Below are 25,861 nucleotides of genomic sequence, written 5' to 3'. Positions count from 1 at the left end.
GATAGCCAGTAATGTACAACCAGAGAATAGCTTTTGTATATTGGGTATCGCATGTTTTGCTAGCATATATTATTGATTGTTGTTGGATTTAAGTTGATATTGATCGGTTTAGTTTTTTGAAATACTGAATTGGGCTATTTCTTGATGATTCATGGATGCGTCTCGCCGGCCAATGCACAATCCCATCGTTCCGCAATGATGGTCAACGCGATGGAGCTGCCAGCATGCGGTCTTGACTCCTTTTCTCAAAAGAAAAATCAAAGTAACTTAATTTCATCAAACACAAACATTGAAAAGCTGATAACAAGTTAGATAATCTTACCTTTTAATTTTAACAAAAATAAAATAATAAACGAGAATGACACCAAATGACAACCTAAATCATTAATCTCCTTGTCATTTGGCATAATACCCTAGATTAACTGATCTATAAATATTATTTGATTCGACAGACAAACGTGTAACTTTACACAATAAGATTTTAAATATTCAAAAAAAATTCCTATCATTATACTAGCATAAATTTTCATATCGAGGCAATAATTTCCTTTCTTTTAATCCTTTTTTTTTATTAGTCTCATCTCTAACTTTTCTCTCTTCAAATTTTGTCACGTCGTTTTGCAGAACGCGAGAATTGAAACCTGCACATGTGATGCTAGCGTTCCCAACCCTCAATCCCCTTTTTCAAACATCCCCTAATAAGGTGATTTTGTAAAATTTTCTGAGTTCAATTTTTTCATACATACACTAGTACCTCGGTTACTTTTTTGCTAGTTATTTGAGGAGGAGGCAAGATCAATATTCCAAGGATAATAGATGGCATAGTACTAGATGCTAAATATAAAACATAATTTGTTATTTTGCAGCAGAAAAACAAGCCATAGCGCACACCACCACATATTGCATTTGCATGCACCTCTTAATTTTACAAAAGCTAAAGTAAACCATAGAAATAAAAATAAAAAAAAGTTGTTTCAAAATAAAATGGACTTCTAATTATCGTAAGTACGGCACTCGTCGGTCTCGGGGTTGTCCTTGCAGTAGTTCTCGAGCGGGTCCGACTCCTTGCTCCGGTCCCGCGCATGGCTCGCCGCGGCGCTCAGCTCCTCCACCTCGTCCCACGCCGCCGCGCACTCCCCGCTCACCGGGTTCTCCGAGCACTTCTCCTCCGCCTCCTTTATGCTCTCCGCGACCTTCTCGTCTATCTGCTCCGGCGCCGCCGCCACCGGCCTTATCGACCGGGGCGCGCGGCCCCCGATCCTCCAGGGGCGGCTCGGCCGCGGGAAGACGATCCTCTGCGGCCGGGGATGGAACGGGCAGTGCGGCCTGGTCGCGAGCCTGGGGGAGCAGATGTTCATGCCGGTGAGTGTCGCCATCGTTTCCCGGTTGGATTTTTGAGATGTTTACCGTAATGAAGCGAAGATGAAGGCACGACGGAGTGAAGATAGCCGAAGAGATGTGTTGAGGCAGAAAGGCTTTTACATAGGGGCTTTTGGGGGGGATTGGAAAACACACATTTCTTATCTGGTGGGAACCAATTGCGTGCTGCCACGTGGAATGGGTGTCAGATATTTTTGGGCACAAATGGTCATGGCAGCTCGACCAAAAAGGGAAATGATCATGGCATCCGGTTGTGGTCCTTGTGGAATGGTCGTGGCGCGCGAAAAGCCCATACGCGTAAAGCGCCTTTCCCCCGATCTGGATCAAGTTGAATCAGATTAAATCGATCCGGTTTCCAAGTTGAACCGATTTTGAACCGGTCTTTAAAGAAAAGCCACTTTTGTATGCATGGATAGCTACGTTGCACGGACACGACACGAAATAAGGGACGCGATACGACGCGACACGCCGACACATAATTTCTTAAAAAATAAAAAATTTCGACACGTTAGGACACTTCGTGTATTAAATATATATTTTTATATATACGTAATAAATTATTATTCTTATTATTTCAAATATTATGATTCATAAAATACCGATCCGAAATGGAATCAACAAGGTAGAGGATGGATGGCCCCAACAACAATAACATAGAAAATTATTTTCTTATTTTTTATTTTGGTCTGGTTCACGTAGAAAATTATTTCATCGAATATTGATTGATCGTTATTTTTTATGGAAATAGAAAAATTTAAAGGGAGATGGCAAATCAGAGAAAAAAAATATTTTTCTAAGAGATAATACTGCAAGAGGGAATGAGAAAAAAGTGAAAAGGGAGGAGTAGCACATGAAGGAAATATTATTTTTATCGCTTGCTTTCTTGGGGGGTCTCAATAGTCGCTTCACATGTCAATGATAAATTAAAGCTATCGTCACCCCCTCTCTCCATCTACCCAAAGCAGGAAAACAACCCCTCTCTCTCTCTACTTTCTCTCTCATCTGTGCATCAAAGCATCCCAAATGTTTCCTCCATTGACGAACCTTTCTCGTGTCTCCCTCTCTTTCGGTTTCAGTTTCCATAGGAAGGGCTATATTTTCGTCTAGCTTCTCTGTCCATCTTCATTTAATGAGCTACTACCCATTATTCTTTGAAGAAGGCGAGGCGAGCGAGGATGCAAGCTAAGGCGAGGCCGGTGGCCACGAGCTGTCGAGGGGCCTGATCTTCTAATGCAAGGTGGCCTTTTCTCTTCCCCCGGAAACGAAGGCCGCCGAGCTGCGAGGCAGTGATGGGAGGCGAATGGACACGCAAGTCCCTCCGGTGTCCGGTCGATTGACCATGTGTCGGAGCTCGAATACACGTTGACCGCGTGTCTGAGTGTGTCCGGCACATGTCGGACACCAACACATGTTCAACACTCGAAAATCTGCTTGAGGGGTGTGTCCGTGCTACATAGATGGATAGTCAAACCATAGTTTTCGACACGTGAAAAAAACAATATAATCACTTTGGTGCAGCATTAAGGTTATGCTTGTTTCGAAAAAATAACTAATTTAAAAAATATTTTTCTAAAAATAATTGGTTGAAATAATTAGTCAATGAATAATGTTGTTATTATTGAGAATAATTTATGTCTAACCATTTTCATAAATAATAAAAGAAAAATTAGTTTATTTATTTTTGTAAGTGATACAAATAATAATTTTCAAGAAAGAATTCTCCCAATTAGTTTTTTTTTCTGTGAAATAAACAGAGCATAATACAACATTATAGAATTTTCATATTTTTGGATAAAACAAAAATGGATCAGGAGTCATAGAGTTGATTTTCAGTTCTAGGTCGGGAACCGACTCACCATGGTACTGATCACCCTTGATGATCACTAACTTAGTTGCAAGTACCTTGTCCAATAGAGCTTTTGTTCACGAGCTCTTGACACAGGCATAACGTCTTTCTTGAGCTATGATAATCGAAGGCGGTGTAATTTGCTCTTTTAAGCCAGTTTGAGAGTTTCAAACACAGAGGATGCATAAGGGGTGAAATGTAAGTAGGATATGTGAAGGATTTCCAAGGAAAAGTACTAAAAAAGTATTAAACGCATTGCATTGATACTAATTTAGTCATAAATATTTCAATTGGGTCAATTTAGTCATAAATTTTTTTATATAGGTATTCAGTCAATCAATCGGCTAATTTAGCTCGAAATTTGTTGATGCGAATACCGTTGGTCCTACATGGTATGGCCGGAGTTGACATTAGCATATTTTTAATAATTTTTTTCTTTCTTTTTTCGTTCTTTTTCTTTTCCTTCTCTTTCTGCTAGTGACCGATGATCGGCGAGGCCGGACCTCCCCTAGGCCAGGGTGTCCTTGTCGCCCATCGGCAAAAATATAAGGGAAAAAGGAAAAAAAAAGAAAAATTATAAAGAAATAAAATTTTTATTATTTAGTTATAAAAAAAATTATGTTTGCGTCAGGAGTGCCATGTAGGACAGCCGGTGTTTATGCTAGTAATTTATGGTCTAAATTGACTGGATTAATTGAATTAATATCAACTTGAAAAAGCTCCAAGGCTAAATTGATCAAATTAAAAGTTTATGACCGAATTAACATGAATGTAATAAATTTATGATTTTTTTGGTTATTTTTTCAAAATTTCAGAGTACTTAGAGTCTCGTGTTTAAAAACTCCTGTTTGCAAGTCGAAGAGGATGGCTGCACAACTCTTAAAATAAGCTTGATCAAGACGTGTACCATTGTATCCCATTAGTTGATCCGCAAACTTAACTCGCTACTTTTGTCAAGTTAACATTATTTTATGTCGTAAATGCCCACAAGAACAAAATGATCGCCTGCTCATTTTGACATTGAACATCATGTCGAGGGTGCTTCGTACAATTTCTTTGCAGCGACGTCTTAGATGTTTAGGATGCGCATGGTAACACTTCTCTCCGAGAAATCAACTTTTGATCAGAAGTTGATTTCTCTACTTCTCCTCAAAAATAGAAGTTGATTTTTCTACTTCGCTCCCAGATTGGCTTCCGATAAGAAAAATTCGTTTGGTAACAGTTGAAAATTTCTACTTTTGAAATATTATTAATAAAATTTTTAGCGGCGATGGTCGACGGCGGCGGTTGGTGGCGGTGGGCGGCGGTCGGAGGCGGCGGCAGCCGGCGGCGGCTGTGACGGTGGTTGGCGGTCGTCGGGGGAGGTTGGCGATGGTCGGCGGCGGTGGACGGGCCGCGTGGCAAGCGGGCGACGACGCGCAGCGGCGGCGGCGGGTGGGCGGCAACGATGGGTGGGCGGCGGCCGGCGGTTGCAACAACGGTGGTTGACGGAGACAGGTGTGGTCCAAGAAGTGATTCTGGGGTCGAGAAATTAAAATTTTTTACTTCTCAAAATTGGCCAAAAATCCTATCAGAAGTGAAAAATCTTATTAGAAGTGAAAATTCCTACTATAAGTCAATTTTTTTCAAACAGATTTCTACTTCGATCGGGTTTTTGTCAAACATATTTCTCTACCGGATGGGCTTCTGACGGAGAAATGAAAATTCTGAAGTGATTTCATGCGGGCCCTTAACGATCACTTCCATTGGCTAAGCCACCGCAATTGCAAAATCTCTATGGGAAGCTAACCCCCCGCTTCAAGGTGCAAGCATAGCCATACGTTGGAACGTGATAACAACGCTATACAACCATATCACAATCATGTTTTTATGGGATTGATTCCGAATAAATCACATTTCGATAGAAAATCGAGTTGACCTGCCTTTGGTAGTCTATTTTTTGTAAGTCGAGATTTCGAATACACAACTTTCGCTACTCGGAGATCCGTGAAGCACCTTGTAAGTAACATGAATCGGTTAAGTTCGGACTTTTAACCCGTGCAAGTACTCTTAATCTAGAACAATTCTCATGACCTCGAACCAAATACGCCGATTACAGGGGCGGACTCTGGTGGCCTCTCGAGTCTTTAGATCTTGAAAATGTAAATCTTCGCGTCTTCACCCCATCATTCCTTAAGCTTCGGTTCGCCAAAGGTCAAAACAAGCTTGGAACATATCACATCAAGTCCGATACTCTTATTATCTATTTTTGAATGGGAAAATAGCACTAACGATCATCATCCAAACTATCAAATATTTTGCCTATTCGGTGCTCAATTTGTTGAACTGATTCCCGTGTATATCTGGCTAAACCTAACAGTTTTCATAATACGGTCCCTGAAGCATAATTAGCATTTTGCCATCATCCAGGAGTTGAAGTGCCCTTCTCCATTTCAAGCATCTAGCTACTCCCTTCTAACAAAGATCTCGAATGAATCCTCGTGATTTCAATAGAAGGTTCATTCGATCCATTGCCAACGGAGCTAATTCCACATGAAACGTAGGATACCGTACATTTAAAGTGCTTTTATTTTCTCAAATAAGAGCCCTAATCGAATCTTATTTCAAATAATGATTTGAAATACCCTCATTTTCTCAAAAAAGGATATGAAGTGAATCTTGTTTTAAATAAAGGTCTAAGGCGTGATAGATTCTAAAAAAAAAGGTTGATTTCAATGGCATTGTCGTTATTTCTCTTTATTTAAATTTTTATTTATCTTTTCCTTTTTATGTTTTGTTAAAAAAATTCAAAAAAAGAAAACAAGACACTTTTATGCAGCAAGTACAATCGTGAAAAGGGCGCTCTATCTTTTCGCAAAAATTATTCGACGAACATTTAAAGCTGCAACGCCTCGGTCGCCACAAGAAAAAAGATTCAATAATTGCAACTTTTGAAACATTGTCTCTGCTTTTTTTTTTTTTCGCCTTCTGGGTAAATGCCATGCATAGTTGCCATCACAACCACAGTGCCTGCGGTCCCGGGACGCATGGGCACCAAAGTCTACATGATATTTTTTCATACCAAGGAACATGGAAGAATCCTACGCCAAGGAGCACCCGGACAACCCCCAAAGATGGTGGCGCGCACCGGTCTCGATCCAACTCAGGAGCTAGATTGAACAAAAACGGCCGATTTTGAATGGTTTTCAGTTCCAAAAATTTAGAATCGGGAATAACTGGTCTGGTTCCCAGCCAAACCAATCGAACTGCCCGAATTGGACTGGTAGTTGAGCTAAGATTTCTTATTTTTTATTATTGTCAAACAAAATTTAATTAGTTAATTATTTTTTCTTCTAATATTGGGAACTCTCATTTGCAGGGAACGAAAGAAACTAACCAAAAAAAAAAGACGAAGTCATCGATTTCAAGACGGACATAAGATCGGTTGAGCCGGTTCTTAGGGCCGATCTTATCCGGTTCAATTCGAGATTTCAGGATGGGAATCGATCACCCTCGATGAATTTAGTTTCATTTTTATTTTTTTATTTTTTTTCGTTTTGGTCGGAAAGATACATTCTTTGTGGCCGGATACACTAAGCTTGATTTCCCCACAGAACCATCCTTTTTCCCCAACAAAGAAGACGATGGACATGGGACGCTTTTAGATTATTAATCCATCCCATCCATCCGCTGAAATGATGCGTCCTCACAAAGTCTACCAGTTTCACCGCCTCTCCATCCTCTCTCTCTTCCCTCTCTCTCCTCCTCCCTCCTCCTCCTTGACACTCTGCAGGTTCTCGTCGCTCCGTGCGCCTGGCCACCTGAGAACTCAGCCGGCCGCGGGCGAGGCGGCAGTGGTGTCGAGGACGATCATGACCTCGTCGAGGCTTCGCAGCTTAGTCCCCGTCGGCTCCGCTGCCCCCTCCGAGAACGGCGGCGACAGTGGCTCCGCTCCTAATGCTTCCGCGAGCAGTTCCGGTCTCGGCTTTTACGAGGACGAAGGTAGCTGATGTGTCCGGGATTGAATTCTCGTCCGTTGCTTTTTTTTTTTTTTTACTATGTTCGAGTGGGTTGTGTCGTCTGGCGATCGATTATTCTCTGAGTAGGTGTATACGATGAGAGTGAATTGCATGTGGACTGTAGTCTCAGAGCTATTGCTGGCAGAGACTTCAGTAGTGTGAATCTCGGTTTATGCGGAGGGGAATTAGCCGAGATGGTAAGAGAATAGAGGCGTTCGGTAATTAACTTTTCGGGAGCAGGAGGTTTTGTAGAGAAAGCTTTACTTCAAGTGAGGTTTCCGATGTATTGTCTCTCCGATGGATCCTGATATATAAGGTGCCAACAATGCTTCTGCTGTGCGATCTGTCTCCAGTTTTGATCCTCACATCCACTCTTTTGATGGACTTTGAATCTTACTTTGTCTATGTCCGAAAAGGCTATAGTAATTATTTCCATTCCATGCCCTTTGGTTAGAGGAAGTAAGGTCTGAAGGAAGTGGCGCTAGACCATGTTCAGTTCTACATCATAACCTTGAAGCAGGCTTACGTCTAGTCTGTTGAGCAAAGATCAACAGCATTTTCCTTTGTTGTAGTTCGAGGGTCTAGGCTCCAGGACAATGACCAATGATCTGATTTTTCTTAACTTGTATGAGCTGATATCAAGCTTTACAAGTCAAAGGTGGTTGCCTGGACACAAAAGTGGCAAGGCAACACTCTATTTGTGTACTGAACCCACTCTGAGAGCTTCTTTTTTCTTTCCCTTTCCTGTTAATTATGGAATCACCAACAGGTCACTTTAATCGAAAAAGTGTTGCCTGGTAATATGTTAAGCTTGTTTGTTTGCTTGCATTCATCAATAAGAAGTACTTTGAAATATAACTCTCTGTCAAATGTCAAAGGGTGGAACCGTGCTTACTTCAACCCTCTGATTTTCTGTTGGCAGACTGAGGTTTCCCGTTCGTATTATTTATTTATATTTTGGGCATATTGTTTTCAATATCCCAAATACACGACTTTCCCTAGCATGCACTCAAACGATCTTGGATTTACTTTTTGGGGTTATTGTTGCTGTACAATTCCCAGTAGCAGAATACTCATTATGAATTACATAATGCAGGTTCGGCATTGGGTGGCGCATATCGTCTTCCTCCGCCAGAAATTAGAGATATAGTCGATGCTCCGCCACTTCCTGCATTGTCATTCTCCCCACAAAGGGATAAAATTCTGTTTTTGAAGCGGAGAGCTTTACCACCTTTAACTGAGCTTGCAAGACCCGAAGAGAAGCTGGCTGGCATCCGCATTGATGGAAAGTGCAACACCAGGAGTCGGATGTCATTTTATACCGGTATAGGGATCCATCAATTATTGCCTGATGGTAAATTAGGGCCAGAAAAAGAAGTACATGGGTTTCCTGATGGTGCTAAGATCAACTTTGTCACCTGGTCAAATGATGGTAAACATTTGTCCTTCAGCATTCGATCTGATGAGGAGGGCAATAGCAGTGGTAAGCTTCAGCTTTGGGTTGCTGATGTGGAAACAGGGAAAGCCAGACCATTGTTTGAGTCACCTGAGATATGCTTAAATGCAGTTTTTGACAATTTTGTTTGGATAGATAACTCCACACTAGTAGTTTGCACAATACCCTTGGGCCGTGGAGAACCGCCAAAAAAACCTTTGGTTCCTGGTGGTCCAAAAATCCAGTCTAATGAGCAGAAGAATGTCATTCAGGTTAGAACATTTCAAGACCTGCTGAAGGATGAATATGACGAAGATTTATTTGATTACTATGCCACGTCTCAACTTCTTTTGGTTAGTTTGGATGGAAAAGCTGAGGAAATTGGTCCACCAGCTGTATATACCTCAATTGACCCCTCTCCAGATGGGAACTACCTTTTAATAAGCTCAATCCATAGGCCATACTCTTTCATTGTACCTTGTGGAAGATTTCCCAAGAAAGTAGATGTATGGACTGCTGACGGACAATTTGTCAGAGAACTTTGTGATTTGCCCCTTGCAGAGGACATCCCAATTGCATTCAATAGTGTGCGCCAAGGGATGCGCTCAATCCATTGGAGAGCTGATAAACCTTCTGCCCTATACTGGTAATTGTCTGAAAATCTTTGGTGTTTTGTTTCTGTTCCTTTTGCGTGTATTTTTTGTGTCAGTTTGATGATGAAGTTTAGCACCTCACTTTTCGTGGTGAATATCGTCGTATTTTCTGAAGAAATGTAAGGGCATGTAAAATTGAATTGGTCATTCAATTTTAGCACTTTGCACGGGAAGGTTAAAATTAGTGATAAGACTGCCCAGTTCCTGCATGCTGTCTCCAATCATACATGTGTTTTTTTGCAGCTTTTCTTTCAGGAAGTCTGCTTCTCATGCATTCACTTCTGATGATTGGTAGTTCTGCAAAGAAGGGTAAATAATGGGGATCCAAGTAAATATCAAACAGTTACATATTAGGATCGTTCTTGGTCTGTGCTTTTCTTTCTTAATCGTCCATGGTTGATTTCAGGGCCGAGAACTTTCCACATTCTTTCACTTAAGGAGCACTGGTTACAGATTTACTTGGATAAGATGTGTCAATTTGTTAAGCAACACTTCTGCGTAATTTGCTAAATATCCCTTCTTCTGAATGTTCTATTGTTGGGTATATGATTATGATAGTGTTAGATAATGTGACTTTATATGGGATTAATTGATATGTTATTACTAGTTTCTGTGTATGTGGCTTCTTTTTAATTGATTTAAGGCATTTAGGGTGGAGACACAGGATGGGGGGGATGCGAAAGTTGAAGTTTCTCCACGAGATATAATTTACACACAACCAGCTGAACCACTTGAAGGTGAACAACCAGAAATCTTGCACAAAGTGGATCTTCGATATGGGTATGAATTGTTTTTTCCCTGAGATTGAAGTCACTATTAGCAATAATTTCTTCCTGTCGGTTCAGGAGATTTGGATACCTCTCTCCTCCTCCTATCGTTTTACTTGTATTTTATCTAGTTAGTTCAAAGTGATTAAGTCATGACTCATAGCCACATGATTTGCAATCACTACAAAAGACTCAAATGGCTAACTGTGCCTTATGTTGCAACCATTGTAATATGGACTCTTAATTTATTTCTGTTCAGAGGAGTTTCTTGGTGCGATGATTCATTGGCTTTGGTATACGAGTCTTGGTACAAGACACGGAGGACGAGAACCTGGGTTATTTCTCCTGGATCCAAGGACACAAATCCTCGTATACTATTTGACAGGTCATCCGAAGATGTGTACTCGGATCCTGGTTCTCCGATGCTCCGAAGAACACCGGCTGGAACCTATGTTATTGCAAAAGTGAAGAAGGGAAACGATGAAGGCACTTATGTCCTATTGAATGGGAGTGGCGCAACACCAGAAGGGAACATTCCCTTCCTTGATTTGTTTGAAATGTAAGCTTCTGTAAGTCCATGCTCTCCATTCTCCAGCAAGTTTTTCCCTTTTAGCTCTAAAGCATTGGCACTGTTTTCTACATGTTTGTTCAGGAATACGGGCAGCAAGGAACGAATATGGCAGAGTGACAAAGAAAAGTATTTCGAGTCTGTTGTTGCTTTAATGTCCGATCAAAATGATGGGGACATTATTCTTGATCAGTTGAAGATCTTAACTTCGAAAGAGTCAAAAACTGAAAATACACAGTACTATATTATGTGCTGGCCAGATAAGAGAGCTTGTCAAATTACAAACTTTCCTCATCCCTATCCTCAATTGGCCTCTCTCCAGAAAGAGATGATACGATATCAGAGGAAGGATGGGGTTCAACTTACAGCAACACTGTATCTGCCCCCTAACTATGATTCATCGAAAGAGGGTCCTCTTCCCTGTCTAGTCTGGTCATATCCTGGAGAATTTAAAAGCAAAGATGCTGCTGGACAAGTCCGTGGTTCTCCTAATGAATTTGCTGGGATAGGTCCGACATCAGCTCTTCTTTGGCTGGCTAGAAGGCATGGGTTTCCGTTGTTATTTTCCCTCTTCCCATTTCTTTTTTCAGTTTCCTGGCATCTGTATTGACTGATTTATCCAAGTTTAGGGACTGGTAAATAATTGTCTTAGGTTTTATCTTGTCTAGGTTTGCTATCTTATCAGGACCAACAATTCCAATCATTGGCGAGGGCAAAGAAGAGGCAAATGATAGGTAAAGCAATCTTTTTCTGTTTGGATAAAGTTAGTCTTCATGTTCGCGAGTTTCCTCTGTGCAATAAGCTAACAAAAGCCATTTCTTGACAAGAAAGTATAGGTCTATAGAGACGGTAATATTAGAAACGTTTTGCCAAATTGATTGTGGATTTCTTTGCTGTGGATATGATTTGCTTAAAGTTAAGTTATGCATCTATGGATGCATAACTCGTTAATGCTTCTGGTGGATGCTTCTCCTCGCCGGTCTGTTACCTCCTTTAAGGCAAACATTACATGCTGTACTTTTTTCCATAGTCTGTCTGGGTGTTTTTTCCCCCACTTCTTGTTCTCCTGGTTCTGATTTCCATATATTCTTTGGCATTAAAATCTAGTGAAAAAGTAAACCTTGAGAAGCTGTGTAGGAATGAGCTGCTACCCTGTAGCTTTTTGGCTCACGCCTTTGCATTTGAGTGAAAATGAATCTGAAAAATGTAAACATTACGCCTTTTAATGTGAAAGGGTTGAGTATAGTAGAGTTTTAACTGTACATTTTGACATAACTCGACAAAAAGTCCAAAAGATTTAGGACAAACTTCCCAACACTCTATCCAATAGAAGCCACATGCTAATAATAGAAGTCTAAAGCCATAGCCAAAAAGCCTGAGCCACCCCAAATATGCTCTTAGACTTGAACTAAAAATTTTGGCTCAATTGCTTGGTCAGTTATGTAGAGCAATTGGTTGCAAGTGCAGAGGCTGCTGTGGAGGAAGTCATTCGTCGCGGAGTACGCTCCTTTTCTCTTTTCAACCCATAAAATTATTGTCAATGAGATTATTTTTACCGGTTTCATTTATGTCATTTGCTGATTAAGGTTGCTCACCCAAACAAAGTTGCCATTGGAGGACACTCATATGGAGCATTTATGACTGCAAACCTCCTTGCACATGCCCCTCATTTATTCTGTTGCGGAGTAGCTCGTTCCGGAGCTTACAACAGGACACTCACACCTTTTGGGTTTCAGGTAGGCCAGTGATTGGATTCGTAAGGTATATCTTGTCTGACTTTTTTTTTTTTTTGGTCGGATATCTTGTCTGACTTGACCTTGTGTCTTCTGAAGTTGCTTTGTGTATTTTATTTATGATCGCTGACAATGGGCACTGTGCCTCTTTGTTTGTATAGAATGAGGACAGAACTTTGTGGGAGGCTACCAATACATATGTGGAGATGAGTCCTTTCATGTCGGCTCATAGAATTAAGAAACCAATCTTGCTTATCCATGGAGAGGAAGATAATAATCCAGGAACACTAACCATGCAGGTATATAGATGTTTTTGGGTCTATTTTCAGGTTTATTTGGAGAAATGATTTTATACACAATACTCATGGGTGGTGTCTTTGTACTTTCTTATCCTCTCATACTCTCTCCTTAACCGGTTTATTTCAGTACTGATTGATTTTCTGATTGCAAATACAAAATCACTAACCTGCTCGCCACTTTGATTTGCATTGTGTTTGTTGCAGTCAGACCGCTTTTTCAATGCCTTAAAGGGTCATGGTTCTCTTTGTCGCCTTGTAGTTCTTCCCTTTGAGAGCCATGGCTATGCTGCTCGTGAGAGCATCATGCATGTACTGTGGGAAACCGACAGGTGGTTACAAAAGTACTGTGTATCAAATACTTCTGATGCAAGTGCAGATCTCAATGCATGTAAAGATGATGAAAGTAAAGGAGTGGTGGATTCAGAAGCCAAAGTAGTTGCTGCTAGTGGTGGTGGTAACCCTGAGCTGGCTGATTTTGATCAGGATCAGTTCAAATGCATTCCAAGATCATCATTGTGGTACTTACTACATGCTTTCATGGAAATACTCCAGCATTATTCTTTCCTCATGTATAGCATAAATGAAGTACTGCCACTTTTACTGAGGTTAACCTGGAAGGAACGATTAATACCTAGTTAATCTTTTTTAGCATTATGTGCTTCAACTTTGCTATAAATTCGTCTGTTGTCTGTTGCTGTGGGTTTGTCCGTATTAAATGGTGGCAGAAGAACTGTTGCAGATTTTACCATTTCTTCTGTGTTCTTTCCCACTTTGTCACCAATATGTCAATGGCCCCTTAATTTCGTTTCCCTTTGTTTTGGACTGAGTAGTTTGAGAGCCTTTAGAGAGATTCACTTTGAAATCTACGGTGTGCATCTTTCTGAGCTTCGTTTCATGTATAAATATATATAGTCATTTGGATTTTTTTAATTAACTTCATAAAGTGAATTATCAGATCATGGATGAGACTTGTATGTATTTTACCTTATGAATTATTGTAACTTGCAGAGGAATGGAAGATGTGGATAGAAGAAATTTGGATCGGCAGCTCTGTCTGTTAAATGGTTCCTGAGCAGAGCAGACTCTTTCCTAAAGGGCAATAGAAATGACCCCTTTGAGGTTATTTGGCTGGCAACGCTGCACTGGGTGTCCTCCAGAATTCATTTAATTCCACTGCAAGAGTTGAAATCAGGGAGGATTGGTTGAGGCTGTGCCTTCACGAGGCATCTTGCCTGAAATATTGTTTAATCCGCAATGGAGTAGCAATTGCAAAGTGCAGAGTTCTCCGATGCAGTTGAGCATGCCGCGGTTTGATGGTATGGCCTCATCTTTCAGTCAAATATCATGGAAGACCGATGAGTTTTGTCTGTTGAAATAATGGAAGGGTCGATTTGTCTTACTCAATAAAGTATTGCTGCGCAGGGAAACGTGTCATGGACAACTTTTCTATCATCCATTAGATGTTTAGACATAAATTATTAAATTTAAGCGATATAAGCGATCATTTTCAGGGAAATGTTTTTTAAATCATTTACATTTGGTGAAATAAATGAAGCCTAAAGTTTACAGGGTTGTGTTATATGGTTTAACTGTTGCTCACATCACCATGTTTAAGTTATTTTCATGCACGCAAAATCACAGTTCTCATCACTGGTTGCAATTACATTGTGCCTGGTATTCAGGTTTAGCTAGTAATGCTATCGGGTGTGTTTTTGGGTACCGTAATTTTACCAATTTTTATATGGTACGTGTACTTAGGGTCAAAATGTTATCTTCTTTAGTCAGGCCGGACTTCTTCTGTCTAGAATATATGAAGGTTTAAAAAACGATTAAGATCATTCAGAGAAAACGGTGGGTGCTTTATTGCTTTTGAAGTAGGCTGAATGTTCAATCGGAGATTCTGTACAGCATCATTCATACTCTGAAAAAGAAAAATAATCTCGAAACTTAACAAAAAGACAAATGTACTTAATTCAAAACATGATCGGAAGGTGTAAATTAGCTTTTTATTTGTTGCGCACCGTTTTTCTTTTCTATTATCATTAAGTGGTATTTTGAGCTCAATTTTGCATATAACGGTCCGGTTAAGCAAGCATCTACATATGACCGAGCATTCAAGGGACTAACTTTTGGTACGGCCTTGTAAAGGTGTGACGAAATTTGGAATCAAAGTCTAGAATCAATGCTCATCGAAGTACAAAATCAGTGTTCATTTTACCAACTTAGCTCCCTTTCACGAGCATGCGAGGCTGATGCGTTTGTCTTTACAGTCAAGCCACTTGTGTACGAAAACATCATTAGCATAAAAGAGTAGGTCGATACCATGAAAAATCACAATCAGATATATCTGTGATAAATTTATTCTAATTAATTTTTGAAACGAAAATTTCAAAATTTGCAGTTAAATTGTTGAGTTGGACCATACATGGCAGTTGACGTGTTAAATCCATGAAAATGGTTAATACCACAAATTTAGTATAAACTAATACAACTGTAATAAATTTATCTCAAACTTGTAACGCTTGTGACAAGTTTATACCAAATTAACTTTCAGGTCATCCCCAAATTAATTTTCAGGTAATCAAAAAATATTAAATTGATATATCGGTGATAAATTTATTCAAAATTAATACACCTATGAGAAATTTACGTCAAACCGGTACATTTATAACAAATTTACTTCAAACTATTTTTTGAGTCAGTAAAATCCCGAAAATTGAATTTTAACATCAAGAATGGCGTGTTTAGTGATTTGTAATGGTCGTCTTAAACGTGCATATGCTCTTTCTATTAGCTGAATGTAGCGAGTATCGTTTCGTGTGGCTTTAGTTTCGATCTCTCCATTTCGTGTAAATGATGTCATTGGCATTTTGATGATGAATCTGGTCGATTTCATATGACTTGCATGCTGTAAGGGACTCTCTGTCTCTCATGGACATCTAGATTTATCAAGAAAAATTGCCACCACAAATGTTCAATACCCTCTTTTAAATGAGGTTTGAGATTCTTACATGTACGACGTACCACCTGACACTGCTTATGCTCACCTTGAACAGGGAGTATTGGCAGAAGGTCAAGTAAAACTCTCAAAAGCACAATCCATTGTTAATTTTCTTACGCGCGATGTCACATTAGGCAATGATTAGGCCATATGGTGGTACTTGGTTGAGCTATTTTGTCAACACTAATACTAGAGTTACTAAAAGTGTTATCAAAGAGTTCTCGCTAATCGGTGTTCGTAATTTCCAGGACCTTAGACAAACACGACAATAAAGGACTCGATGAAGAAGAAGGCGATCTAGAGTTCTCGCTAATTCAGTAGTATAATTGAAGGAAGCTCACGGAGGGCAAACATGTCATGCACATATCGGTTTGGGGTTTTTTGTGACCAAAAAATTAGTCCGAGATAAATTTATCACATGTGTATCACGTTGGAGTAAATTTGCCTCGGATGTACCAATTTGAGATTTTTCATGATATTAACCCATATATTTTCACGTGAACTTGACATGTTAAGTGTTAACCACCTTGTGTCGTCTAACTCAGCAATTTAACGATAAAATTTAACATAAGCTAAAGAGGGTAAATTTGCCACGTGTGTACCAGTTTGGAGTTTTTGTAATCTAGAAATTAATTTGTGATAAATTTGTCACATTTATATGAGATTTTTCGCGGAAAGAAAGCAAGGTGGATCTTAGTGCTTTGCCTCATTTTCAAATTACTATGATCATTGTTATAATTACCATTACTATCATTTGATAAACCGACTGAAAGTTTAAGTCGCAACAAAAATCAGAATATCCAAAACCCCCACCGGTTATTCCCCTCGCGCACAACGCTCAACTCAAAAACTCTTCTCTCTCGCTCTCCCCCATAAACGGCGGCCTCTCTCTGGGGGGCTTCACCGACCACAAGGGCGGCCGTTCGCCGTGTGGGGCAGCTCAGATCGTGTCCTACCTCGATTCTAATGGTAATTTCCTCGCGGCGTCCTACCAGCGGACGCGGCCATCAGCATACATAGCAACTACATAGTGAATCGGTCCGTGCTTTTGCAGAGGTCGGGAAACTCGAGCTCGAGGAAGAGGCTGAAACCCGGCGCTTTCATGGATGCCGAAATCATTCGATGCCTCGATAACAATAGATATTGATCAATCTCTCTCCAAATCCCGACATCGATGCTATGCTGGAGAGTTCTTCCTTTTGGGCTCGAATTATTCGGGCAAAGCCCCGGCGGGCACGCCACGGTGGTGTTGGAAAAGCGGAAAAACTCGCTCCCGTCGGCGAGGCACCATGGGTGCTTCCTCCTCAAAGCCATGGCCGCTCTTCTTTTCCCACTCACGACATGGCTGCCTGGAAGCAGTGTTTGAACCAAAGGAATAATGATAACTTTGAAAGTTTAGAACATTGCACGAATGAAAACCGGAAGGAAAACCTTTTATTGAAATGCAAATGCTCCCGCTTGCAACTCTCTATTTCTGAATCCCACTCTACTTCTTAGGCTTGCTTACAATGCTTCAAAAGAAACTATTATTCCCTGACAAACATAGCATTTCATGGAGCAACAAAAAAGTACACAAAGTTCAATCCATGAAGAAATCTTTAATGACTTTGTTGGCATTATTCGTCTTCAGTAGCTTTCTTCCATTTACTACATACAAATTTTTGATTTTCAATCTTCTTCATGCGCCTGTTGGTGGTTTGTTTATAAAACAAACGAAGAGGTGTCTTGTCCCATTTGACAGTTATTTTATTTGTTCAATTGATGAAAGGACACAAAGGTCATGTTTATTCAATTGACGGTTATTTTCTAAAATACTCTTATAAGCTTTGAAAGATTGTGTCTATTCCATTGGTGATTATTTTCTAAAACACTTTTACAACCTTTGGAATATTTGTGTCTATTCAAAAATAATTACCGATTCAAACATGAAAATGTGTGATTGAATGTATTGTTTCGAACATCAAGAGATATGTTTAAACTATCAGCTATTTGACACAAAGAGTTGCAATTTTTTAAAAACAAAAAAACTATTTTCGAACAATGAAAAGGTAGGTGAGAATAAATACCTTTTCGGACGCAAAAATGTGTGTTCTTTTCTCATTATATATTCAACTATTCTGCTCATGGTTCACAACTTCTTTTTTCAATTTTCATCCTCTCCAAACAAGAGAAATACAACTTTCATTTTCCAATTGTTTGTTCAAACTTTCTTTTTTCCGGATTTTCGTGCCCTGTTGCGTGATTAGTTAACGGGATATTCCTTGGAAACGACAAACCGGCGGGGCTGAGGAGCGGGAAGTAGGCCCCCACCATTGGCGCCATCAATCCCGCTATCGACGCCGGTCTCGCCACCATGTACTTCCTCCCGAAAATAATACAAATGACATAGTTGTTAGCGGTGAGCATGGTTTCAAGGTATGCGGGATATGTTTTAAGTTTCAAAAATTGGGAAACTTGTTTCAACCGGTAAATGGAACCCGAAATCTGTAATAAGTTTTTGTGATTTTTTTTCGTAATTCTCGGAGAAATATTAGAATTGCTATCTAATATTCTCGTTCGAGACTCTATTATATCTCGGAGGATTTTTACCGGAAACCATTAGTAACATTGTGAGGTAAATAATTCCTTAAAGAAAGTGCTATCACGCCTCAAAATCTGATTCTTTTGTTCATTCTATTCGACCATATTTTATCGACGGCGCCTGCCATAAATCATCTTTGGTCGATTCGTTTTCGTTCTTCTTCTTACGCTCGTCATAAATCGAGGCGTCCTTTCAAGAATGCTGGCAACCGAATCTAGAACCACATCAAGTCATCAACCCATACGCTCAAATCTTCGACCATGAATTTTAACGTTATTTGTTCGTCAGAAAAGAAAAGTCATTATTTAAATTTTTTCCGAGCGCGCTTTGTGGACTGAATAGAATTACACTCGAATCCACACTGAAACTCCCATCTTCCACAACGAAGAAGACGATGGAAATGGGCTATATACATATATCCATTATCAGCCCGTCACTCCATTGGAATGATGCCTCATCACGGAGTCTTACCACTTTCATCGTCTCGATCCTCTCTCTCCTCCATCTCCTCCTCCCTCCTCCTTCGCTCCGTGTGCCCGGCCACCTGAGAACTCAGCCTGCCGCGCCGCCGTCCAGGACGATCATGACCTCCTCGAGGCTTCGCAGCTCAGTCCCCGTCAGCTCCGCGGTGGCCGCCGTGCACGGCGGCGGTAATGGCTCCGCTTCTGATGCTGCCGCGAGCAGGTCCGGCCTCCGGCTATTACGAGGACGAAGGTAGCTGATGTGTCCGGAATTGAATTCTCGTCTGTTTGCTTGGTTTTCCTATGCTCAAGCGGGTTGTGTCGTCTGGTGGTCGATTATTCTCGGAGCAGGTGTTTACGATGGGGGGTGAATTGCATGTGGACTATAGTCTGATAGCTGTTAACGGCGGAGATTTCGGGAGTTGAAATTGCGATCTATGCGGAGGGGTATTAGCCAAGATGGGAAGAGAGTAGACGCGATCGGCAATTGTCTGTTTCGAAACAGGAGGTTTTGTAGGGAAAGCTCAACTTCAAGTGACGCTTCCGATGTCTTGTATCTATGACGGATCTGGATATATATGGTGCCGGCAATTTTTATGCTGTGCTAGCTATCTCAAGTTTTGGTCCTCATATCCACTCTTTTGGTGGACTTTGAATCTTCCGTCGTCTCCGTCCGAGAGGCTAAAGTTACTAAAGATCGGATTTGTCTTGACACGTATGAGCTAATTTTAAGCTTACAAGTGAAAGGTAGTTGCCTAGACATCGAAGTGGCAAGAGCAAATTCTATTTGAATACCAATCCACTATGTTAGTGCCCATCCACTTTGAGAGCTTCTTTTTTCTTCCCCTTTCCTGTTAAATATTACATTACGAGTAGCTCACTTCAATTGAAAAAGTGTGGCCTGGCAATATGTTAAGCTTGTATGTTCGCATTCATGTTAAGAAGTAGTTAGAAATATAACTTTCTGTCGTAGGGCGGAACCATGCTTGCTTCAACCCTCTGATTTTCTGTTTTCCCCTTGAAATTAAATATTTTCATTTTAGGCCTATTGTTGAATTCACATCTTTTCCTAGCATGCACTCGATTTTGATCTTGGATTTAATTTTTTGGGTTTATTGTTGCTGTGCAATTCCCAGTAGCAGAATACTCATTATGAATTACATAATGCAGGTTCGGCACTGGGTGGTGCGTATCGTCTTCCTCCGCCAGAACTCAGAAATATGTTGATGCTCCCCACTTCCTGCATTCATTCTCCCCACGGAGGGATACTTCTGTTCTTAAAGCGGAGAGCTTTACCACCTTTAACTGAGCTTGCAAGACTGGAAGAGAAGCTGGCTGGCATCCGTATAGATGGAAAGTGCAACACCAGGAGTCGGATGTCATTTTACACTGGTATGGGGATCCACCAGTTATTGCCTGATGGTAAATTAGGGGGCCAGAAAAAGAAGTACATGGGTTTCCTGATGGTGCAAAGATCAACTTTGTCACCTGGTCAAATGATGGTAAACATTTGTCCTTCTGCATTCAATTTGATGAGGAAGACAATAGCAGTAGTATGCTTCAGCTTTGGGCTGCTGATGTGGAAACAGGGAAAGCCAGACCATTGTTTGGGTCACCTGAGATATGCCTAAACGTTTTTTCACAATTTTGTTTGGATAGATAACTCCACACTAGTAGTTTGCACAGTACCCTTGGGCCGTGGAGAACCGCCGAAAAAACCTTTGGTTCCTGGTGGTCCTAAAATCCAGTCAAAGGAGCAGAATAATGTCATTCAGGTTGAAACATTTCGAGACCTTTGGAAGGATGAACTTGACAAAGATTTATTTGATTACTATGCTAGGTCTCAAATTCTTTTGGTTAGTTTGGATGGAAAAGCTAAGGAAATTGGTCCACCAGCTGTATATACCTCAATTGACCCCTCTCTAGATGGGAAATAACTTTTAATAAGCTCAATTCATAGGCCATACTCATTCGCTGTACATTATGGAAGATTTCCCAAGAAAGTAGATGTATGGTCTGCAGATGGACAATTTGTCAGAGAACTCCGTGATTTGCCTCTTGCAGAGGACATCCCTATTGCATTCAATAGAGTGCGCAAAGGGATGTGCTCAATCCATTGGAGAGCTGATAAAACTTCTACCCTATACTGGTAATTGTCTGAAAATGTTTATTTTTTTTTTTTTCTGTTCCTTTTCTGTTTACTTCTTGTGTCAGTTTGATAATAAAAGAAATTCACGCGTTACTTGTGGAGGCCATTTTCATTCTACTTGTGAAGAAATGTAGAGGCACATAAAGTTGCATTAGGCATTCACTACTGGCTTGCATGGGGATGGTGAAAATGAGTGATGAGACTGCCAAGTTCCTGCATGCTGTGTACGATAATACATGCCTTCTTCGCAGCTTCTCCTTCAAAAGGTGCTTCTCATGCGTACACTTCTGGTGATTGGTAGCTCTGCAAAGAATGGTAGATAATGGGGGATCCCAGCAGATATCAAACGGTTTCATATTAGTGTAGTTCTTGGTCAGTGCTTTTCTTTCTTAAATGTCCATGGTTCATTTCAGGGCCAAGAAATTTCCACATTCTTTCACTTAAGGGGCACTGGTAAGGGGCACTGGTTACAGATTTATTTGGATAAGATGTGTCAAGTTGATTAGCAACACTTCCGTGTAATTTTCTAAATCTCCCTTCTTCTGAATATTCTATCATTTGGTTTATCATCATTGACAATGTCAGATAATGCGACTTTCGACAGAATTAGTTGATGCATTATTACTGGTTATGCGTGTGTAGCTTCTTTTTAATTGATTTAAGGCATATAGGGTGGAGAGACAAGATGGGGGTGATGCGAAGATCGATGTTTCTTCACGGGATATAATTTACACACAACCAGCTGAACCACTTGAAGGTGAACAATCAGAAATCTTACACAAAGTGGATCTTTGATATGTGTATGAATTGTTTTGCCCTGAGATTAAAGTACTATTAGCAATAATATCTTCCTGTAAATTCAGGAGATTGGGCATGCCTCTTCTCTACTTTTGTTTTACTTGAATTATATCTAGTTAGTTTGAAGTGATTAATTAATGAATGATGGCTACTTGATTTGCCAATCACTAAAAAAGACTCATGGCTACTTGCGCCTTAAGTTGCAAAGGTTGTAATATGGAGTTTTGATTTATTTCTGTTCAGAGGAGTTTCTTGGTGTGATGATTCATCGGCTCTGGTTTATGAGTCTTGGTTCAAGACACGGAGAACTAGAACCTGGGTTATTTCTCCTGGATCCAAGGACACAATCCCCGTACACTATTTGATAGGTCATCTGAAGATGTATACTCAGATCCTGGTTCTCCATTGCGTCGAAGAACTCTGGCTGGGACCCATGTCATTGCAAAAGCGAAGAAGGAAAACAGTGAAGGCACTTAAGTCCTATTGAATGGGAGTGGTGCAACACCAGAAGGGAACATCCCCTTCCTTGATTTGTTTGAGATGTAAGTTTATGTAAGTCCATTTGCTCCATCCAGCAAGTTTTTCCCTTTTAAGCTCTCAAGCATTGGCATTGTTTTCTAACTCATGTTCTTTCAGAAACATGGGGCAGCAAGGGACGGATATGGCAGAGTGACAAAGAAAAGTATTTCAAGACTGTTGTTGCTTTAATGTTCAATCAAAATGATGGGGACATTAGTCTTGATCAATTGAAGATCTTAATTTTGAAAGAGTCAACAACTGAGAATACACAGTATTATGTTATGAGCTGGCCAGATAAGAGAGCATGTCAAATTACAAAGTTCCCTCATCCCTATTCTCAATTGGCCTCTCCCCAGAAAGAGATGATACGATACCAGAGGAAGGATGGGGTTCAACTTACAGCAACACTTTATCTGCCATCAAACTATGATCTATCAAAAGAGGGTTGTCTTTCCTGTCTGGTCTGGTCATATCCTGGAGAATTTAAAAGCAAAGATGCTGCTGGACAAGTCCGTGGTTCTCCTAATTAATTTGCTCGGATAGGTCTGACATCAGCTCTTCTTTGGCTGGCTAGAAGGCATGGATTTCCATTCTCATTTTCCTTCTTTCACATTTCTTTTTCAGTATCCTGGCATCTGTATTGACTGATAAATGCAAATTTAGGGACTGGTAAATTATTCTTATAGGTTTTATCTCTTCTATGTTTGCTATCTTATCAGGACCGACAATTCCGATCATTGGTGAGGATGAAGAAGAGGCAAATGATAGGTAAAACAATGTTTTCCTGTTTGGATAAAGTTAAATCTTCATGTTCGAGCGTTTCCTCTGTGCTATAAGCTGACAAAAGCAATTCTTGGCAAAATTATGTAGATCTTTAGAGACAGTATTAGAGATGTTTTGCTAAAATCAGACGGTTGTGAATTAAGTTATTCGTCTATGGATGTGTAACTCTAGTGGATGCTTCTCCTCGTTAGTCTGTTTCCTCCTTCACGGCAAATGTTACTTGCAGTGCCTTTCTCCATAGCCTGTTTGGGTACTCTTATCCCCCACTCCTTGTGCTCCTGGTTCTGATTTTGATATAGTTTATACTTTGGCACCAAAATCTAGTAAAAAGTCAACATTGAGAAGTTGTGTAAGAATAAGTTGCTCCTCTGTCGCTCTTTGGCTCATCCCTTTGCTTTTGAGTCAAAATGAACCTGTAAATTGTGAACATTGTGCTTTTATATGCGAAATGGTTGATTTTAGTACAGTATTATCTGTAGGTTTGACATTAGTTGAGTAAAAGTTCCAAAAGGGTTAGGACATACTTCCAAACACTCTATCCAATAGAAGCCAATGCTAAAACTATAAGTCAAAAGCCATAGCCGGAAAGCCTGAGCCACCCCAAATAGGCTCCTAGACTCGACCAAAAAAACTGTGCTATTAATAGTTTTAGTTTCTTTTTGTCTATATATGGTTTGGCTCAATTCCTTGATCAGGTATGTGGAGCAATTGGTTGCAAGTGCAGAGGCCACTATGGAGGAAGTCATCCGTCACGGAGTAAGCTCCTCTTCTTTTATCAATCCACACAATTCTTGTAAATGAGATTATTTTGACAGGTTTCATGTATATCATTTGCTGATTAAGGTTGCTCATCCGCACAAAATTGCTATTGGAGGACACTCATATGGAGCATTTATGACTGCAAACCTCCTTGCACATGCCCCTCAGTTATTCTGTTGTGGGGTAGCTCGCTCTGGAGCTTACAATAGGACACTCACACCTTTTGGTTTTCAGGTAGGCCACTGGTTGGATTCTTAAAGTATTTCTTGTCTGACTAGACGTTGTGTCTTCTGAAGTTGCTTTTTCTTACTTATGTTTGAGCCCTGACAATTGGCACTGTGCCTCTATGTTTGTATAGAATGAGGACAGAACTTTGTGGGAGGCTATTAATACATGTGTGGAGATGAGTGCTTTCATATCGGCTTATAGAATAAAGAAACCAATCTTGCTTATCCTTGGAGAAGAAGATGATAATTCGGGAACACTACCCATGCAGGTATATATGTGTTTCCGGGTCTAGTTTCAGGTTTGTTTAAGGAAAAGGGTGCTGATTTAATACACAACACTCTTGGGCGGTGTCTCTGTATTTTCTTACCCTCTTATACTGTCTCTGTAACTGGTTTATTTCAGCACTGGTTGATTTTTCGGATTACAAATGCAAAATCACTAACCTGCTCGCCACTTTGATTTGCGTTTGTGTTTGTTGCAGTCGGACCGCTTTTTCAATGCTTTAAAGGGTCATGGTGCTCTGTCGCCTTGTAGTTCTTCCCTTTGAGAGCCATTGCTATGCTGCTCATGAGAGCATCATGTGTGTCCTGTGGGAAACTGATAGGTGGTTACAGAAGTACTGTGTATCAAATTCTTCTGATGTAACTGCTGATCTCAATTCTTGTAAAGATGATGAAAGTAAAGGAGTGGTGGGTCCAGAAGCCAAATTAGTTGCTGGTGGTGGTGTTGGTAACCTGGAGCTTGGCTGATTCTGATCTGGATGAGTTAAAATGCATTCCAAGATCATCACTGTGGTACTTCCGATTCCAGCATCACTCTACATTATGGTTGTATCAGCATGTATATCATGCAATATGTATGAAGTACTGCCGCTTTTACTGAGGTTATCGTGAAAGGAATGACTAATACCTAATTAATCTATTCTAGCATTATGTGCTTCAACTTTGCTAGAAATACGTCATTTTTTTGTGTTGCTGACGGGTTTTGCATATATGATAAGTTGCAGAAGCTCTGTTTTAAATTTCACCATTTCTTCTGTGTTCTTTCCCCACTTGCCACAGATAAGTCAACGGCCCCTTAATTTGTTTTCCCTTTGTTTGAACTGATTAGTTTTGGAACCTTAATATATATTCACTCTGACATGTGCGGCGCCTTTCTGAGCTTCATTTCATGTACAGACGAACTCAATCATTTCGATTTTTTGAATTTAACATCCCAAAGTGCGTTAGCAACTCCTGGATGGGACAGCTTGTATGTGCTTACCTTCTGAATTGTTGCAATTTGCAGAGGAATGTAAGATGCGCAAAGAAGAAACTTGGATCGTCAGCTCTGTCTGTAAATGGTTCCTGAGCAGACCAGACTCCTTCCGGAAGAGCAATGCCTACCTGATGATAGAAATGACTGCTTTGAGGGCAACGTTGCACCCAGAGGCCTCCATGATTCATTTGATCTCACCGCAGGTTGTCAATTGGTGGAGGATCGATTAATGTTGTGCCTTCATCGGATGTCCTGCATGAAATGTTGTTCAATCTGCAATGGAGCGGCACTTGCAAAATCCAGAGTTCTCCATTGCAGTTGAACGAGCCATGGTTTGATTGCATGGCTTCATCTTTCAATCAAAATATCACGGAGGCCAATGAGTTGTTTGTCGCTCACTCATGTAATTATACACGTGGTAATAATGAAATGGTCGCTCTCGAACTCAATAAAGTACTGCCGCGCAGTAAAATTCAGGTTGAAATACTATCTTCCTTGTGTCACGACAGACTTTTTCTATCTTGCATTTGGGAACGTCTAATGGAGCAAGGAAAGGCGGAAAATCCGTTTAGGTGTTTCATATTGCTTTTGATGTATGTTGAGTGTTGAACCGGAGATTTTGCAGGTTTGGCTTACTTGGTTGGGT

General features: G+C 40.4%; 2 protein-coding genes, 1 long non-coding RNA gene and 1 pseudogene across 4 annotated transcripts; 2 read left to right on the top strand and 2 right to left on the bottom strand.

Moving 5' to 3' along the window:
- Positions 1-835: 835 nt before the first annotated feature.
- On the bottom strand, positions 836-1,467 carry LOC115750133 (calvin cycle protein CP12-1, chloroplastic-like). The gene has a single exon (XM_030687305.2). It carries the CDS (start codon positions 1,374-1,376, stop codon positions 993-995), a length of 384 nt encoding a protein of 127 aa, XP_030543165.1. The 5' UTR covers positions 1,377-1,467; the 3' UTR covers positions 836-992.
- Positions 1,468-6,808: 5,341 nt separating this feature from the next.
- LOC115750161 (probable glutamyl endopeptidase, chloroplastic) lies at positions 6,809-13,885 on the top strand. 2 transcript variants are annotated; one of them, XM_030687347.2, is made up of 12 exons: positions 6,809-7,207; positions 8,321-9,305; positions 9,964-10,092; positions 10,339-10,638; positions 10,732-11,190; positions 11,316-11,381; positions 12,086-12,146; positions 12,234-12,383; positions 12,542-12,679; positions 12,884-13,041; positions 13,075-13,197; positions 13,688-13,885. In XM_030687347.2, coding segments are annotated over exons 1-12 (2,877 nt in total). In that variant the 5' UTR covers positions 6,809-6,900; the 3' UTR covers positions 13,689-13,885. The 2 variants fall into 2 exon arrangements, with proteins under 2 accessions (XP_030543207.1, XP_030543205.1); XM_030687345.2 differs by having other exon boundaries at positions 12,884-13,197.
- On the bottom strand, positions 6,834-18,978 carry LOC115750162. Its single transcript, XR_004016449.2, has 2 exons — positions 18,806-18,978; positions 6,834-7,026 (listed from the first exon to the last, which is right to left on the bottom strand). It is a non-coding gene; the product is annotated as an uncharacterized LOC115750162 (long non-coding RNA).
- LOC115750129 lies at positions 18,806-25,364 on the top strand (annotated as a pseudogene).
- Positions 25,365-25,861: the final 497 nt, after the last annotated feature.

Source organism: Rhodamnia argentea, chromosome 1 (assembly GCF_020921035.1).
Source record: "Rhodamnia argentea isolate NSW1041297 chromosome 1, ASM2092103v1, whole genome shotgun sequence".
NCBI lineage: Eukaryota > Viridiplantae > Streptophyta > Magnoliopsida > Myrtales > Myrtaceae > Rhodamnia > Rhodamnia argentea.
This window is presented reverse-complemented; position numbering and strand designations above follow the sequence as displayed.